Source organism: Cuculus canorus, chromosome 19 (genome assembly GCF_017976375.1).
Source record: "Cuculus canorus isolate bCucCan1 chromosome 19, bCucCan1.pri, whole genome shotgun sequence".
NCBI classification, from domain to species: domain Eukaryota; kingdom Metazoa; phylum Chordata; class Aves; order Cuculiformes; family Cuculidae; genus Cuculus; species Cuculus canorus.
In genome coordinates, this window is record NC_071419.1 from 8,822,458 (window position 1) to 8,838,313 (window position 15,856).

General features: G+C 46.0%; 1 protein-coding gene across 1 annotated transcript in view; it reads right to left on the reverse strand.

Annotated features, from left to right (window-relative positions):
- Positions 1-2,304: 2,304 nt before the first annotated feature.
- Positions 2,305-15,856, reverse strand: part of PAPPA (pappalysin 1) — a 183,923-nt gene continuing 170,371 nt past the window's right edge. The window contains exon 22 of the mRNA XM_009569421.2: positions 2,305-6,566. Within this exon, the coding sequence (XP_009567716.2) occupies positions 6,459-6,566 (108 nt within the window). The 3' untranslated portion in view covers positions 2,305-6,458. The remainder of the gene's footprint in view (positions 6,567-15,856) is intronic.

Below are 15,856 nucleotides of genomic sequence, written 5' to 3' on the forward strand. Positions count from 1 at the left end.
ATGTGTATGAAGATATATACAAAATCACACAGTTAAATATTTAAGCATACAAGGTATTATATATTTATATAATATAGAACTTTAGGGTATAGGAATCAACAATGGCAAAATATTTCTGATGAATCTGACATAACTTTTTTTGAGTGAAACATGACCTGTTTTTTGAAAGACCAGAGGAAGTTGTTGTTTATTAAAAGAAAGAGGAAAAAAAAAACCTGTATAAAGAAATTCTGTGAAAAATGATTTTTAAAAAAACCTCATGAACCAAAAAAAGGACAACTGTTAAAAACTGTATTGAAAAAAAATAAATTAGATGAACAATTGTGTAAATATAAATTAAAAAAGATGACAATCTTAATAAATAAGCTTTACTATTTACATCTTTATATATTGCTTGGAGACTTAAATTAGATCGGTTAAAAACAAACGAACGCAAAATAAAACCCAAAATCGGAGCAGCAAACGTACAGGCGTGAGGTACAGAATTAAGGGTTGAACTGTATTTTGCTTGTTTCTTTTTTTTTTTTCTTTTCTCTTTTATACAGTAGACCAGTAGAATTCTTGTGAAAATAGATCCTCAGCACTTCATTGGAGTATTGGTTGACGTGGCTTCCAAAAGGTGCCAAGAAAGATTCCATAATAATAATAATAATAACAATAATAATAATAACCATAATAATCATAATTATAACAATAATAAAAAGATACAATATGATACATAAATATGGAAGAGCAGTTGGTAATATGAATACATTTTTCTCTAGACGAGATCACAGTTTTATTTGTAAATATTACACTGATATATATATATAATATTACACATATAATATTATATATATATCATATATATATTTATTTATATATTTATATATATAGTATGGCTCAATCCTGCTCCCAGTGAAGTCAACAACAACAAAACCCCTTGTTGACTTGATGGGAGCAAAATTCAGCCTATCATCTGCAGACAGGTAAGTAATTACAGAGGCCGTACAATGCAACTCCTCAATGGTTCCAATTCCCTCCTTAATTGCTGGTGAAATGTTTCATTAAAGCCCTGGTTCTTTGCACTCAGAAGTTGGAAAGTGGTGGCTGAATTGTGGTCTCACCAAATGAATGACAAACCAAAAGACCAAACTAAAATAGAAGAACGGGAACCAAAGACAACTTGGACTCATTAGCTCCGCATCTCAACCCAACAGGACTACCACCACCACCACCAAGTAGCACCAAGACTCCTCACGTGACACCTGAAGCCAACCCAATCTCTTGTTTCTGGCCTCAGAGGAAGCGATTGTTATTCTCAATGAATCTTGGATGGGTAGACCAGGTGCAAAACGGGAAAATTCTGTTTGCCAAACTAAGACAGAAATGAAATGTTAAGCCCCACTTTGCTCCTGCTAAGACAAAGGGGATTTTGAACACCAGTTCCTCAGGTGGCAGGAACAGCCCAACACCAAACCTCTACTGCCCAAATAAACCATAGCTCCAAGGAAACACATCCTGGGCCACTTGGACATGGTCCTGCTGATGTCTTGGTCATGCTCCTACTGAACTCAGTGCTCAAAGTCCTCTGGTGGAAAGGGGACTGTCCCCGGGGCTCCAGTGCACACAACACGCAAGGTGAGCTGGAGGTATGGGCGATTCCACGTCGCCAGCAGGGAGATGGTTTTCCCCAGAGGATGGGATGACGTGAAAGAAATGCAAAGCAAATCAGCTCAGTTGCATCACTGAGACCAAAACGGGGCCAACAACCAGGAAGATTTCAAGAGTGTATCTAAGCTAGGCGTACGTCCCTCTCCCAGTGATACAAACACGCTCATTAACTCGCACTGGGGCATCCAGGGATCAGGCAGAGGAGGGCAAGATGCTGCTGAAAGGCAGAATTTCCACAGCATCCAAAAGTTTCTAAGACCAATTGCCAGCTCTGAAATCACTTTGAGCATCCCTGACTTAATCCCATCCCCTCCTGTCTTCTAGTTTGGCCTCGAATGGAAATGATGGGTAGGAGTGCGGGAAGGGGATGGTCAGCATCCCACTTCCCGCTCGCGGGAATCACCTGTCTGCTCACATAGCAGCTTTCTCCTTCCCCTCCCCTCACTCCCAGTCTCTCGCAGCTCTTCGGGATTCAGACTGTGCAGTGCTTCTGAGTGCAGTAATTAGAGCACAGTGAAATACTGGTTACATGCGTATGTACAGTTGGATAATGTAAAAATAAGCACAAATACACACTTGAAAAAATAATCTGGAAAAAAAAAATAATAAACTCCGCCCTCCCTCCCACCCCCAAACAATAGACCAGGGGGAAAAAAATACCTTAAGCCTTAGTTCCTGGACTCATCACAAAGCACAAGGAAAACAGAACCAGACAAAGTTATAAAACCTCACGGTACTTCTAGGGAAATCTACACTTAAGTATCTACCTCACTACTCAGCTGGCAGAGTCAGTGTTTTCCTTCCAAACACACAAAAATAGGCTTTGCTCTTCTTGGATTTGGATTATGAAGATTTTCTTTTATCCTTTTCTTGTGTTTTATTTTATTTTTTTTGCATTTCTTCCTCTGTAAAGCCTCACTTGATGTTATTTTTTTTCTCCCACTTGAATCAGTTGCAGCAAGAAACTTTTGTTGGCTGTTGGGTTTGCTTTTTCTCTCTCTTTTACCTCTCTCCTTTTTTATTTGTGGTTTTGTTTTTTCCTTTTTTTTTTTCTTTTTTTTTTTTTTTTTTCTTAAACACAGGTAAAACCTAGGACAAACCGACAGTTACAACCAGGAGAAACCGAAACCGGAAGGGAGGTAGCTGGAACCCGACTCCAAGAGTCCTCTGGTGCCAACCTCCTTTCTCAGCCTGGGGAGGGGGGGGCAGCGGAAGATGCAAGAAAAGCAGGAGGACACCAGCTCAGCCTGTCTGTGAGAGGGTGGGGAGGGAGAGGGGTAGCAGCTGATAGGAGTTTCCCACCCCACCATGCACCATTCCCTGCTTTCTGCTCCAGCTTTCCCTCCCGCTGGCCATCGGCACTACCCATACTAGGAGACTGGTTGGTGGCCCCAGGTAGGGTGGTGTCTTGGCTCGCTACCTGTGACAGAGAAGATCTTGGCACTAATGTGACCTGGACTATATGAGCAGCTAAATTTCATCAGCATTGGCACCCTCTCCTATTCCCTCAAGTTTCTTGTTTGATGTTGTCCCACACCACTGGCGAGGTGGTAGGGAGCGTCCCTCTAGTCTCCCACCCAATGGCCATCACAGTCATGGATGGTCCTTCTTAGAGACTCCACTGGGCACTCAAGGCCCTTATAGTTGTAGATGCTGCAAGGCCATCCAGCTGGACTTGCCCCAGGGTGGGGGCACATGGGAAAGGAGCTGAGCGGGTGCTCATACCCCACAGCTCCCCTCTCTGCTCCTGCCTGGGAGCACAGTACAGCACCTGAAATGCAAAGGGCAAAGGTTTGCCCCAATGCAATCTTCTCCCAATGGAAAAAAAACCCCAAACATAGCAACTTCTTCTACTCCTGGATCTGCCAGCCTCGTTGGAGAAGATGGACAGTGCCAATGTAGTAGTTGGTAAAAATGTCAAATAGCAGCATGGAAAAATTGCCCATGAGAAAGAGAATTGGGTCACCCCAGGCTGCAGGACTGAAGCTGAGGTGTGAGGCTGTGCTGTCAAGGAGCCACAGTCTCCCTTGAGCTGAGAAGGACCCCAGCTTGGTGAGCAGAGCCTGGTCCTGACTGGGCAGAGGAACTCAGCAGGCCCTGAGGTCCTGGGAGCCCACAGCAGCAAGTGGCAATAATACTTTTGCAGACCTGTCTCTCCTGGGCTATTTCCTAGGTGAGAAAAGCAGATGGAAAATCTCCTCCATGCTGAGAAGGGGATTGTGCAAACTGGGCTGCCATCAGGATGCACGCAGGACCTGGACTGGGGCTCCCTGCTAGGGTGAAACCCAGGCAGTGTGGAGAGAGGAGATCATGCCAAGACGGCTGAGACATTGAGGACACACCGTGTTGGCCGTCAGAAAGACGTTTGAGGTTCTGAGCTCTTGTGATGGGCCGGATGGCACATGAACAAACAGCCAGCACAAAAGGGGAGGACAAAGGGACCTGTATGAAGCACCCTTTTCACAATTATTTACTTCCATTGTTAACTATGTGGCCAGAGCAAGAGCGGGAGTTTTGCCCAGGCCCAGATTTTGCCAGCGCTCTCTACACTGGGGGCTGCTCAACCCGACTCCAAGGAAGGAGCCCTGATCCCACTGCAACTCCCTTTCCTGTACCCCACACACGGTGGGAGCAGAGCCATCTGCACAGCTCTCAAGGCCAAGTCCTTCTCCGAGAATAACTAGGACCTTCACAACAGGGAGCTCCTCACCTTCTTATGACAATCATCACCCCTCCAGGCCTCTAAATTGTAGTTCTTGAGATTCATCTCTGGTTTATTCCAACAGAAACAACCCCAACAGTGGGAGCTGGACTGCTTGCACCTACAACTCTGTCAGCTTTCCATTTCTAGTTTTCCTACCCATTTGTATATCCATCTCTGTGAACTAAATGACACTTTCTCCCCTTTACCCTTCTGTCTTCCATCAGCGCCTAAATGCCCAGTCAAGCAGGAGTAGGAAAAAAAATCTTTCCAACCTGTCTTTATCCAATAGATTGTACAAGTCAGGAGAGTCTCAAGGAACCGACAGACTTAACACTTGGAAGGACACTTTTGGATGTGTGTTCTTCCTAGCAGGAGTCTGAAGCAGCAGGATACAAGCCCAAGCCGCGCTGGAATTAACATGGGATGAGTTGTAGCAGCAGCACTAGATGCACTGGGCACCTCAGTGACTCAATGTGACAAACCCTATGATGAAAACCTTGACTCTTGGTTGTTTGTTTCTTGTCATTGCTATTTAAGATATAATTAATACATAAATTCCTACTTTGAGTTCTCCTTGGACAAAAATTAAAGGCAGACTGGTTGAATTCTGAGTCCCTGGTGCAGAAATGCCATCCAGTTGAGCAGCTAAATGTTAAAAACAATACCAAATCCAGTCACCAGGGGTCTGGCACAACATGTGCCTCCATGGGCTGAAACGGGAAGATGAAGCTATACAACAGGGAAGCATGAGGTCTGCTGCAGCTAATGCCCTTCATTCTGGAAGATTACAAGCAGCTATTCTGGTCTATCAAAGGTGTCCAACCCACTGGCCTGGCAGCTTAATACTGACGAGTATGGCCAAAATTCTAATACTGTCTCCTGCGGTCCCTTCCTCACAGCATGTACCACCTCCTCCTCTTTCCTTCTGCTGAGAAAACGGGAACACAAAGCGGTTGTTAGATATCCCACTGGAAGAGGGAGTGGAAGAGGTCTAGAGACCCACCTGGCTGGGTGCAGACCAGAAAGCAGATCCCTTTGGCTGGCTGGTGTCCTGTTTTCTTGCCCCAATGCTGAGGAAGAGACCAGAGGGTTTGAAAGGCAGGTTATAGGTAAGCTTTAAGGCAGAATGTTTGGTTACATGGGGTTGTTTTCACCCTGTCCTGACACAGTAAGGAAAAGAGTTGTATGGGACATAGCAGCAGGAGTAGCAGCAGCAGACATGCTCAAATGACAAGTGCGGGGGCAAGTTACTCTCTCTGCTCCTCAGAAGCAATCATCCACGTTCCTCAATGCCAGTCCTTAGACTCTCCACTGCCTGACTCTACCATGGGACCACCTGCCCACCTCCACGCTGAAACATCCCAGTAGCCCTGCAGGCTACAAGTGGGTTATTTGTTGGCTTCTTGAGGGCAGAGGGAGAAGGAGGAGCTGTACAGAAAGGCCACTGCAGTCTGCTGAGCTCCCTGGCTGGAAGTAGCCTTCCTGTGAGGAGCAGATGAATCCCACATCTCGAGCTGGCTGGGCATCTGGCAACTCCCTTGCCAAGAGACACAGCCCTGTGGAGATCCCACCCCAATCTCAGTGCCCCGAGCATGCGATACCTTGGCATTCAGCATCAGAAAAGGCTCAGCTTGGAGTCCTCCAAGAGTACAGCCTCTTCCATGAATGGTCTGAATTGTGAGTACGGGAGAGGGGAAAGTGTTTTTGCTTTGATCATAATCTCTTACTCTTTCTCTCTTTCTCTACTTATTTCTATAAATATGTGTACATAAATAGCTTGTTTCTCGCCTTGACTCTAGGTATGAATTGTTCAAATTGGGTGGGCATAACATGCTGTTTTGATACATGAAAGTCTTCTCGACTTGACTCTTGGTTGTTTGTTTCTTGTCATTGCTATTTAAGATATAGTTTATACATAAATCCCTACTTTGAGTTCTCCTTGGACAAAAATTAAAGGCAGACTGGTTGAATTCTAAGAGTCCCTGGTGCAGAAATGCCATCCAGTTGAGCAGCTAAATGTTAAAAACAATACCAAAAGGGATGTGGTGTCTCTCCTAGCCTGCCTTGAGCAGTGTGGTCCTCCATTCCATGTCGCTTGGCATTACCCAAGACTGAAGCCTCGGAGATCTTTCTGATTGTGCTCTTGGGCGTTGGGATCCCGGCAAGCACACTCTCCTTGTAGGTCACAGGACATAGGGAAAGGAGTAACCTGGGGAAGAAAATCAAAGACACAAAGGCATGAAGGAAGATGTATGCCTAACAGCACCCTGGAGAACAAATGAGACCTCTGGAGTGATGTTGTCAAAGATGAGCTGCAGTCTTCAGCTCTACTAGCTTTTTTAAAGTGAATTATTTTGGTGCACTGAGGCCTCAGGTGAGGCCTGTCCACTCTCTATCCTGTGAAAAGTGTAAGGAGAACCTGCTCAACTTGTGCAGTTACTAGCCAACAGGTATTTGACAGTTCACATCAAGCACATGAGCATAGCTGGCTGGAGAGCCCTGCAGTTCTCAGTCAACTCTGGGTCTTTTTGGGTTACTTACCGCAATGCTTGGATCACACTGCCAACCTCTTCCGGAAAGCTATCCTTGCCTCAAAGGCTACAAACACTAAATGACAGCAAAGTTACAAACCCCTCATCTCGCATGACCAACTCAAATGATCACCAAACACAACTGGGTCCAGCAGGTCCCAACTCCAGTCTTTCCATAGCACTCCTCTCCACCTCCAGTTGCGGTACTCCTGGGCTATAATCCGCTTTTCAATAGGCCCCTACGGTTTGGGTGCTGCTGCAGTGCCTGAGTCCATTTACGCACTTAATTATGAGCGTTCTTAGATTCAGTTCCTCAGGGCAGGAACTGAAGCAAACACTACCTATCCCATCAATGAAGCTGTAATCCAGCAGACTTCTCCAAATACCTGTTGTCTTTAAGGTCAAGAGATGCAGCTAATGGGCACTGAGAAACAGCAAAGGAATGCAAGTAAAAGACTGCTACGTGCATGATCTGCCATCTGTCCATGATCTCTCTGGAGAAGCACGGGAAGGAGCTGAAACAACAGCCTGTAGTGACTGGCTAGTGGAAGTTGATTTTAGCCTATTGCATCATTGCATTTACATGTAGAAAAGGGGGCTGGGAGGCGGGTGGAAGAGAGTCTCCGAAGTGAATTCCCAAGAACTTCTCCCATCTGCACAGACTGAGCAAATGACCTCACTCCCCTCCTTTACACTCCTTCCAAGACAACGCCACAACCTGTTCCCGGCAAGGGCTGCACGCGTGCATTCTGTCTGCTTCCCTTGGCTTTGCTGCCACATGTTTGCTCCCTCTTTCACAAACACTTTTCTCCAGGCTATGAAGCCTGTTCCTTACGTATCATCAACAGCACATCTAGGAATGCGGACCAAGCACTGTGCGGGAACGCATAGCTGTCCTATTTCCACCTAGACTTTCCCTACATGTCCCTGCACGTCCGTCTCTAGCGTGCTTTTCTCCTGATGCACACAAGAATGGGATGGAGAGGTGTGGATCTTTATTTCACAACTGGGGAGCCTAAGGCAGGGACATGCTGACAGAGACATTAAATAGCCAACGCTCATCACCAAATCAGGGTTTAAAGAGCTTCCCCCCCTTGCTTTTGACTTCATTCCCAGAAAACTTGACCCTCCAGGTAGAATAGGCTGATGAATCTTCATCAAGCCACGGCTTGGGTGAATTATGAGCTAAATAACCAACCAATGACTAATCCAAACAGACAATTGGGCAAATGTGGAGGTGGCAAAGAAAAGAGATAGTCCAAAAAAGTTAAAAGCAAACGAATTCAAACAATTGGAAAGTAAATAAGTTTATAAACTGCAGAAAACAATAGGAGCTTAAGGATCACTTGATCCAACAGAAGCCAGCCAGAGCAGGACTGTCTCAATTAACAGTGTTGTGAATATTCTTAGATACTAAACCAGAGACAACTGCAAACAATGGGACTTGGGGAGGAGGCTGAGGAGGGATAGTTTAATGACTGAATTAAAATACTGGAAAGGAAAAAAAGAAAAGATACACAAAAAAACATGACTTTTTTTTCTCAATGTAGAAGGAAACATTTTGGTTTAGATTATCTGCAGTTCAGATAACTTTCACCCCAAGACACAGAAATGAAAAACACTACTTCAGAGCAAAAGTTATGTCTTGAAATAAAAGCTTATTTCACTTTGAAAATGCTCAAAGAAAACATTAAAACGTCTGGAGTTTCCCCTTATTTTTATTTTTCTTATTCTGAAACATTCGGCTCAATCTGGGTTTGGCAATGATTTTGACTGAAAAAAATCCTCCCTGTTGAACAATGAAGCTACTGGTTGGAGGCGAGACCTGGGAACCTGACTCTTTCATTTGTCTTCATCAAGCTTTTTCCTCTCCTTGGCCTGGATTCACTGTATTTGCCTGCAACAGTCTAACAAAAGTGCATAAGTGGCCCCGGCATTCAAAGGAGAGAGACAGGCTCAGAGAGGAGGTGCGTACCCATTCTGCACTGGACACAGGACAACCACAAAACCAACACAGACATTTCAGTAAAGTGACTGAAATGAGCTGTGACATCGTAGGACTCTGTCTCTGCTTCTGTCCATGCTTAAGTGTGACAGTGAAACATGTTGCAGGCACGGAAATCTCATAAATGCTAACCATTTCACTTGTGGGAACATCAGAGCCAAGAGTGAAAGCTCTGCACGACCGTGTTGCCAAAGTACTGGCTCACGTTCCCCTAATCAACTCTGTGGGCTGTGCCGAAATAGTGCCTTCAAAACCCAAACCGGTATGAGCTTGATGTTGCCTTGAAGCGATCTACCTTCTTCATTCCCTCTCCTCCTATTTCTCCTTGTGAGTCCCTTGTTGTCCCCTTTGCTCTCCTACAGGTCATGTAACTGTGGGCTCAGCACTGGAGCATCCTGAACAAAAGGTACATGTAAGACAACAGATCACTACTACGCTTTCTGCGAAAAGGGAGCCACCAGGGAAGAAATGTCTTGCTGGCTTTGACCTCTAGAAACCCTCCAGTCTCCCGACAGTGGTCACGAACAGAAGTGCAAAAGCTTTCTCTCAGGGCAGAGTCGTGGGCCCAAGAGTAGACAGTTTTGTGGCTCAGCAGCCATCTCAGCAGTGGGCAGCCTGAGTGTGAGAAGGATTCTTCCTGATCAGATTAACTTTATTCACTTTATGTCCTTTTCAGAGATTTTTTTATGCAATTTGATTTTTACAGTGCTATTGTCCAGATAGAGGAATTTTGCCTTATGGCAGTGAGCTCCAAAGATCAGTTTTCTATTATGTGAAAAGGCAGATTTCTATGGGTAATGAGCACATCCACAGTCATACTAGACAAGGCAAAATTCTCCAAACACTTAGCAGTAAAACAGGGTTTCTACTTTAAACATAATCTACAACAAATACACATTTGAGTTCCCCGAGGATCTGATTTCCACAGGTATTTAGGGAATCAAACTTATCCACAGTATCTACTAGGATTGTCACAAGTATCCAACTCAGAGAAACAGTAAAATCTCTTAGAAGATGGACTGTCTTTTGCCTTGGGCTTGTACAGTGATAGCCCTCTGGAGTAAAGAGCCATGAATAAAGCTGCGGGATGTGCTAGAAATAATAAATGCTGAACCTTTTTCTGAATGATACCCCATTTAGGTCTGGAGCCTAGATATACATAGTCCAAGATTAACTGATTCTTTTCTTTTTAAATAGGTCTGTGAACGCCCAACTCATTAACAGAATATATGATCTGTGCTGAAATTTCCAGATATAGCCATTGCAAAGCCAGTATTAAAGAATCATCTCTTCTTCCTTCCACCCACCAAATCTTGTGTTCATCCTACGTGTAGAAAATCTGGCTAATGTCTAGGATGTCAGGGAGAAAAAGCTAAATTTTAAGGCCTTTGATAAAGAAGTGCAGGATATTGTCTCCTCGGACTGAAATAGGTTGAAAAAGGCTGAAGAACTGAAGAACACAGCTCCACACACATAGGTACACACCCCCTGCTGCACACACATCTCCCGGGGATGATCAAGAACATCCACAGCAGGAAGGGGAATGTGAGACACATCTGAACCACGCTGGACCACAGACTGACTATCTGCAAGAGAAAACAGACGCAAGCTAAACCAGGTCCATCGCCCCAGGAGTGTGCCCTGCACGACACATCCTGTTCTGAACCTAAAGAAGAAATGGCAGGAGATGTAGGCTTAGGCAGGAGGCTAGCAGGGACATCCGGAGTGTAAAGCACAGGAAATCTGAGACACTTCCACCTCAACCAACAAACTACCCATGCTATGCAGTGTATGGACTCATATTTCCATTGTCCATGAAGGCATGAGAGTCTTAAGCATCCTCTCCCACACTAAGCAAAGAGACTTTGGATAAAATTTATGTTCCCTCTTGGAAACAGGGCAGCATTTGCCCATGGTGCCATGCTCCCAACTATGGGAACAAAGACAACAATACAAAACACTAGCGCAGAACTGGGATCTAGGTCATGAAATGAGTGAGAGACCACAAATTCTCACTACATGGCAGCTATCTAAAGAGGTTGGTGACATCCCAAGACAGACCCCTGCCGAGAAAGGCCAGCCTATAGGAAACTGGTGGGAATGTTGACAGGAGAAATCCCAGACAAGTATAGGGAGGGATGAGAAACAGTTCTGGAAAGGGCCGGAGCTCATCCCTCGCACAGGCTCCTATCAGGTTGACCTGGCTGCACCTCCCCATCCAGCGCACTTGGGGCTTGTTCATAGCAGCACCAGGGCAGGCAGAACCTGGCCAGGGAAAGGGAGGTGGGGGGGGGGAGCAGGGGAGGAGGGCCACAAAGTGTTGGGAAACGGCCTGTTGTTAGATTTCAGCCCTGAAGTGTTTGCGAAATCTCCCAGACAAGCCTAACTGGGACTCTGAAGTCCCCGCTGCAGACAGAGCCTCTGCAGGCGAGCGTGGCGTGTCAAGATAAGCACGGCAGACCGTGCTGAGTGTCACAGCCCCGCGCCTCCCGAAGCCCTCGCAGCTCAAATGCCGGAGACTATTTTGTTCCCTGACAAGGCCCTTGTGGGACAAAAATGCATCTTGTAAGGGTCTTCTCAGTGGCTTTTGGCATTCAGGTCACCAGGGCTGCTTTGAGATAACAGAAGAAGAGCGAGTCCCCTTTTAACTGTGGGGGCTGGAATGCAGGTTCACACCTAGGGCACCACTCTGGAGGGCCTGGGAAAGGCAAAGATGAAGCTCACAAGAGCTTCAGGCAGCACACAGAGTTTTAAAGCCCTGATTTTTTGTTAACTGTCCCACCACAAACCAGGCTTTCCCCCATCAAAGCCCACAAGCCCAGTGTAACACGGCATAGCTCAACTGAACTCAACGGATGCTCCTCTCTCTCTGTTGAGTATAAATTGGGAGCAGCCTCACCAGAACTGGTGGGAGCAGAATGGCCCAAGGCCAGCATGGATCCCCGGGAAAGCCCTGACCGCACAAATCCCCGCATCCTCCCCTGCCCGCTGAGCAGAGTGAGGGAACCCATTTGCCAAACCACATGGAGCTCTGTTGCTCAGCAATCAGCTGCGCTTCCTATCCTCGTGCTACTGATTGTGCAAACATGAATGCAATTAGTCTAAATAATCACCAAAGACTTAATAGGAGCCAGACCACCCAGAGGCCAAATAGCTGGTGGTGCAGCGGGGAAGGTTTGTTCGCTGGTTTTTGTAACACTTGCTAATGAAGTGAGGTCGGATAGCAAAGCAAACACCCTCCACTAGCACATCCCCTGGGAACGCTGTATGTTGTGGGAAGCCCCACGTCCCTTGAAGCCAAGAAAGTTCTCTCAGGATAGGCAACATGTGCTACTACCATCACTGCTTTTAATTTACCACCGCCTGGAAAGCCTCCCTGAATGATTATGAAAACAAGCTCTGAGCCCCAAAATAAGCTCCTATCCCAACCAACCATGACTGAAAATGCTCCTCACATGGCAAAGAGTGAGCCACTGAGGCTGTGATCAACAGCTCACGGGTGAGTTCACCCACATGTCTGGGTGAACCAGCATGCTTGGAGCACACAACAGCACTCAGCCACTTCCAGAGCCATGAAGCAACACTCCACATTGCATCGTTCCTTCCTCTCTGCTCCCCCACCATTCATTGTATCTCACCAGCTCATTGTACACCTGACAAATGCACCCAGATGGGGACATGCGAGTTGTTGGGAGCAGCATCGCCGCAGGAACATCAGTTCTGGATAAGCGGAAGTTCCTTAGCCATGGTGGTCACTTAGACCACTAATTGTGTGAACTGCCTCAAAACCGTGTTCTGTCCATGGAGCAAGATCTGAGATTCCCCAGGACAGGTCTGTGTTGCAGTTAGAGAGCTGGGAGAAGGTGCTTATTTCTCCAAAATACGAAGAAGTTATTATTTCAGTTTTCTTAGGGTTAGGAGTGAAGCAGAGTCCCTTTTCTGAGGAGACAAGGGCAGTGTTTGGCAATCCCTGCTGGAGCCAGCAGCAGCCCCCGAGTTCAAAGCTCCTTTCTTTAGGCCTTGAATTCTCAGCCATAAAGTCTCTGAAGAGTTTTTGATAACTTGCCTATCTTTTAGATAAGCAAAGCTTTGGACAAATCCTACACGGTCCTCTATCTACCACAAGTCCTCATTTGTTTTCCGCTGAGGCACTTGCTGGTTTTCCTCTTCAAGGTGTTGGACAGAAATGTCAAGAGGCTGAAGGAGCAGCATTTGAGATGGGAATTTTTGCCAGGATGATTTTTCTTTTTCTTTTCTAAGTGCTATGGGGCAAAGCTGTTGAGGGAAAACCCAAGTGATAACTGAATGAGACAGTTTTTTCTCACGGGAGTAGTAGGCTTGCTTACTCCTTATACGATGAAAAGGAAAGACAGGGAGGGAAGACAGATGAAAGGTTGCCCTTTCAAATAGTTTAATTTAAAACTGCAAATCATATTTATATTTGCAGGGACCAGGCTGCAGGGTCCTCAACTAATCAAATCTGTGACTTGAGCCTGGAACAAAGTACATAAGCAGAGACTAAAGAGAGACGTTTCTGATCTTACTGAGGCCTTTCTAGACAGCCTTGTCCAGGGAAAACTTGTAAAAGGGAAAGGGAAGAGAAAAGAAGTGAAGGAGAACAGCAACTGGAGAGAAGGTTTCCTGAAACTAATTGGAAAGAAATAGCCTTAACCTCGCTCCCCGCAATGCCGTACACCCCAGGAGTTCCTCACAGGCAGCTGCCAGCCCAGAGACAGCCAGTTATGCCCAGGTTATTTATTTTTCTCACTTTAGCAGTGTCACGTATTTAACATTTTAAAAAATAGGATATTCTTTCATCTGCAGCAGGATACAAAGCAAGAAGCAGCTTCCTAGAGCAGCCAGGCAGAAGGGAGCTGGCAACCTGTGCTGGGTCAGGAGGGTAGGAAGATTAAAAGGAGATGGGATTTTGCTTTGTCCTTCACGGAAGACTTTATCCCCTCTAGATACACAACAGAAGGTTTCTCTCCCTTGGAGGTTGGCCGGCAAAGGCCTTCCTGTCTCTCAAAGCTGCTCCTGGGTCATGCACAGGGCAAGCTGTGAGCTGCGCAGTCCCATCCCTACCTAAACCCTCCCAGCAGCCCCTTGCTCCCCCCGCAGCCCACCTGCCTGGGGCAGCAACCTCTGACGCTGAAGGATGCTCATTCCTGCTTCCCTGGGTGGCACTCACCCCTGTGCCAACCCTGGCTTCTTGCCCACTGCAGGGAGACGCTGATCAATTAGCGCACAACAAATAATTAAGCTGATGAATGTCTCTTTTTCCCGCTTCCTGACTGCAGTTGCCTCGAATTTATACCCAGAATATGACTGAATTTATTCGTTGTCGTTTGTAGCATTCAAAAGAGGTCTTTAATGATTTCTTTTAAGCACTCTAGCCTGATTGTGAATGGTGCAGGGCAAATACTCATTATTTCCTATCTAAGCAGCAGTGCTGATTAGTCTGCGGTTGGTCAGATAAGTCACACCGCTCTATTCCCCTCTTGCTGCAGAAACACACAAGGTCGTTTGCTGCTAAAGCTCAAATGCAAAGGGAAAATGTGGCCAAAGTGAGTGCTGCATGGAAGTCTCTTGTGCATTTTCAGGGCAACAAAACAGGAGTGTGCAAAATCTCACATTAAGTAAGAGGGCTCAGAATTAAAGTGAATATGGGTTGAGTAATTTTGCTTTCACACAACACTGTGTGCAGCTGAAAGCGCTTTTGGGAGGATGGTGAGATTGCAGTCAAAGTTAAGTCTTGACAGTTTGTGGACATAAAAGATCTGAAGCCAGCTCATGCTTTACTGTTAACTCCTGAATCTTCACATGATGCAATGTTAATCTGCAGCCTTTTCCTAAAATAATGTGCAGAGTTGCTATGTTCTGTTAAATGTGAACCATGTGTCACCTCAGCAATGGCTGCAATGGTGAAAAGATGATAAATCTAAAGCTTGTAAAATGTCCTGTGACATTTTGGGAGAAAAACAGGTGTTGCGTAAATGTTAGACATTTATGGGTAGACTTGCAGGGGCTTTAAAAGACTGACACATCTGCCACATAGTATGTAACCCTGACAGAAAAGGAGCAAAGCAGTCTCTTTCATGTGTCTCGCTCCTTCTACAACCGTATGAAAATACATCCTCATCTGGTATTGGAATTAACAGAGCTGGACTCACCCCTCCCTATGTCTCCTCCAGGTTTTTGGCTTTTACACCCAATGTGTATTTTAAAACTGTGCCTTTTTAAGTAGGTGGCAAACTGCGCTGGAAGGATTTGGTATGCGGAGTATTTTTATTCAGCTCCCTTTTCTCTCACCTTTCATTGTTTTTCCCTTTGGAATATCTCCTGTAACGCTCCACTCATAAACCTCTTCAAAGGGAGGGCTGTATTTGAACAGCCCTGCCTGAAATCTGGTCCCAGTCAAAGGCCTCAGACGGGAAAATAACTCGCAGAGCCGAGACCTGTGGCCCCACGGCTGCTGCCACAGGTGCCGGCGGCCGCTTTGCAGACAGAGAGCTGCTGCCTGCCGCCTCCTCGGCTTTGACACCCCGGCCCCACTGGCTGGGTTATTATTCCCCCCTTTACCCTATAAATGTAATAAACTGGGACTTAGCATCTTGCTTTTGGCAAGGAAGGTCCAAGGAGAAGGTGGTTTCCTCCTTCCTCCCAAGCGCCTTGTTCAGCTTCTGGGATGTTGTTGGTGTTCTGGGAGAGAGGAAAAGCTCGTGGAAGCTGAATGAGTGCTGAAGAAGCAGTGGGCTCTGGTTCAGTCCTCACTGTGTGATCTCTAGGATGGGTTTTTCTAAAGTACAGACTAGAGCAAGTCTAATTCCCTCAGGCAGAAAGATACAGCTCACAGTGAAGTCACTGGAATCAGAATCATTGAGGTTGGAAAAGACCTCTAAGATCAAGTCCAACCATCGACACAACACCATGGGGGAAATGCATCAGACGTGAGACCAGCTGCTG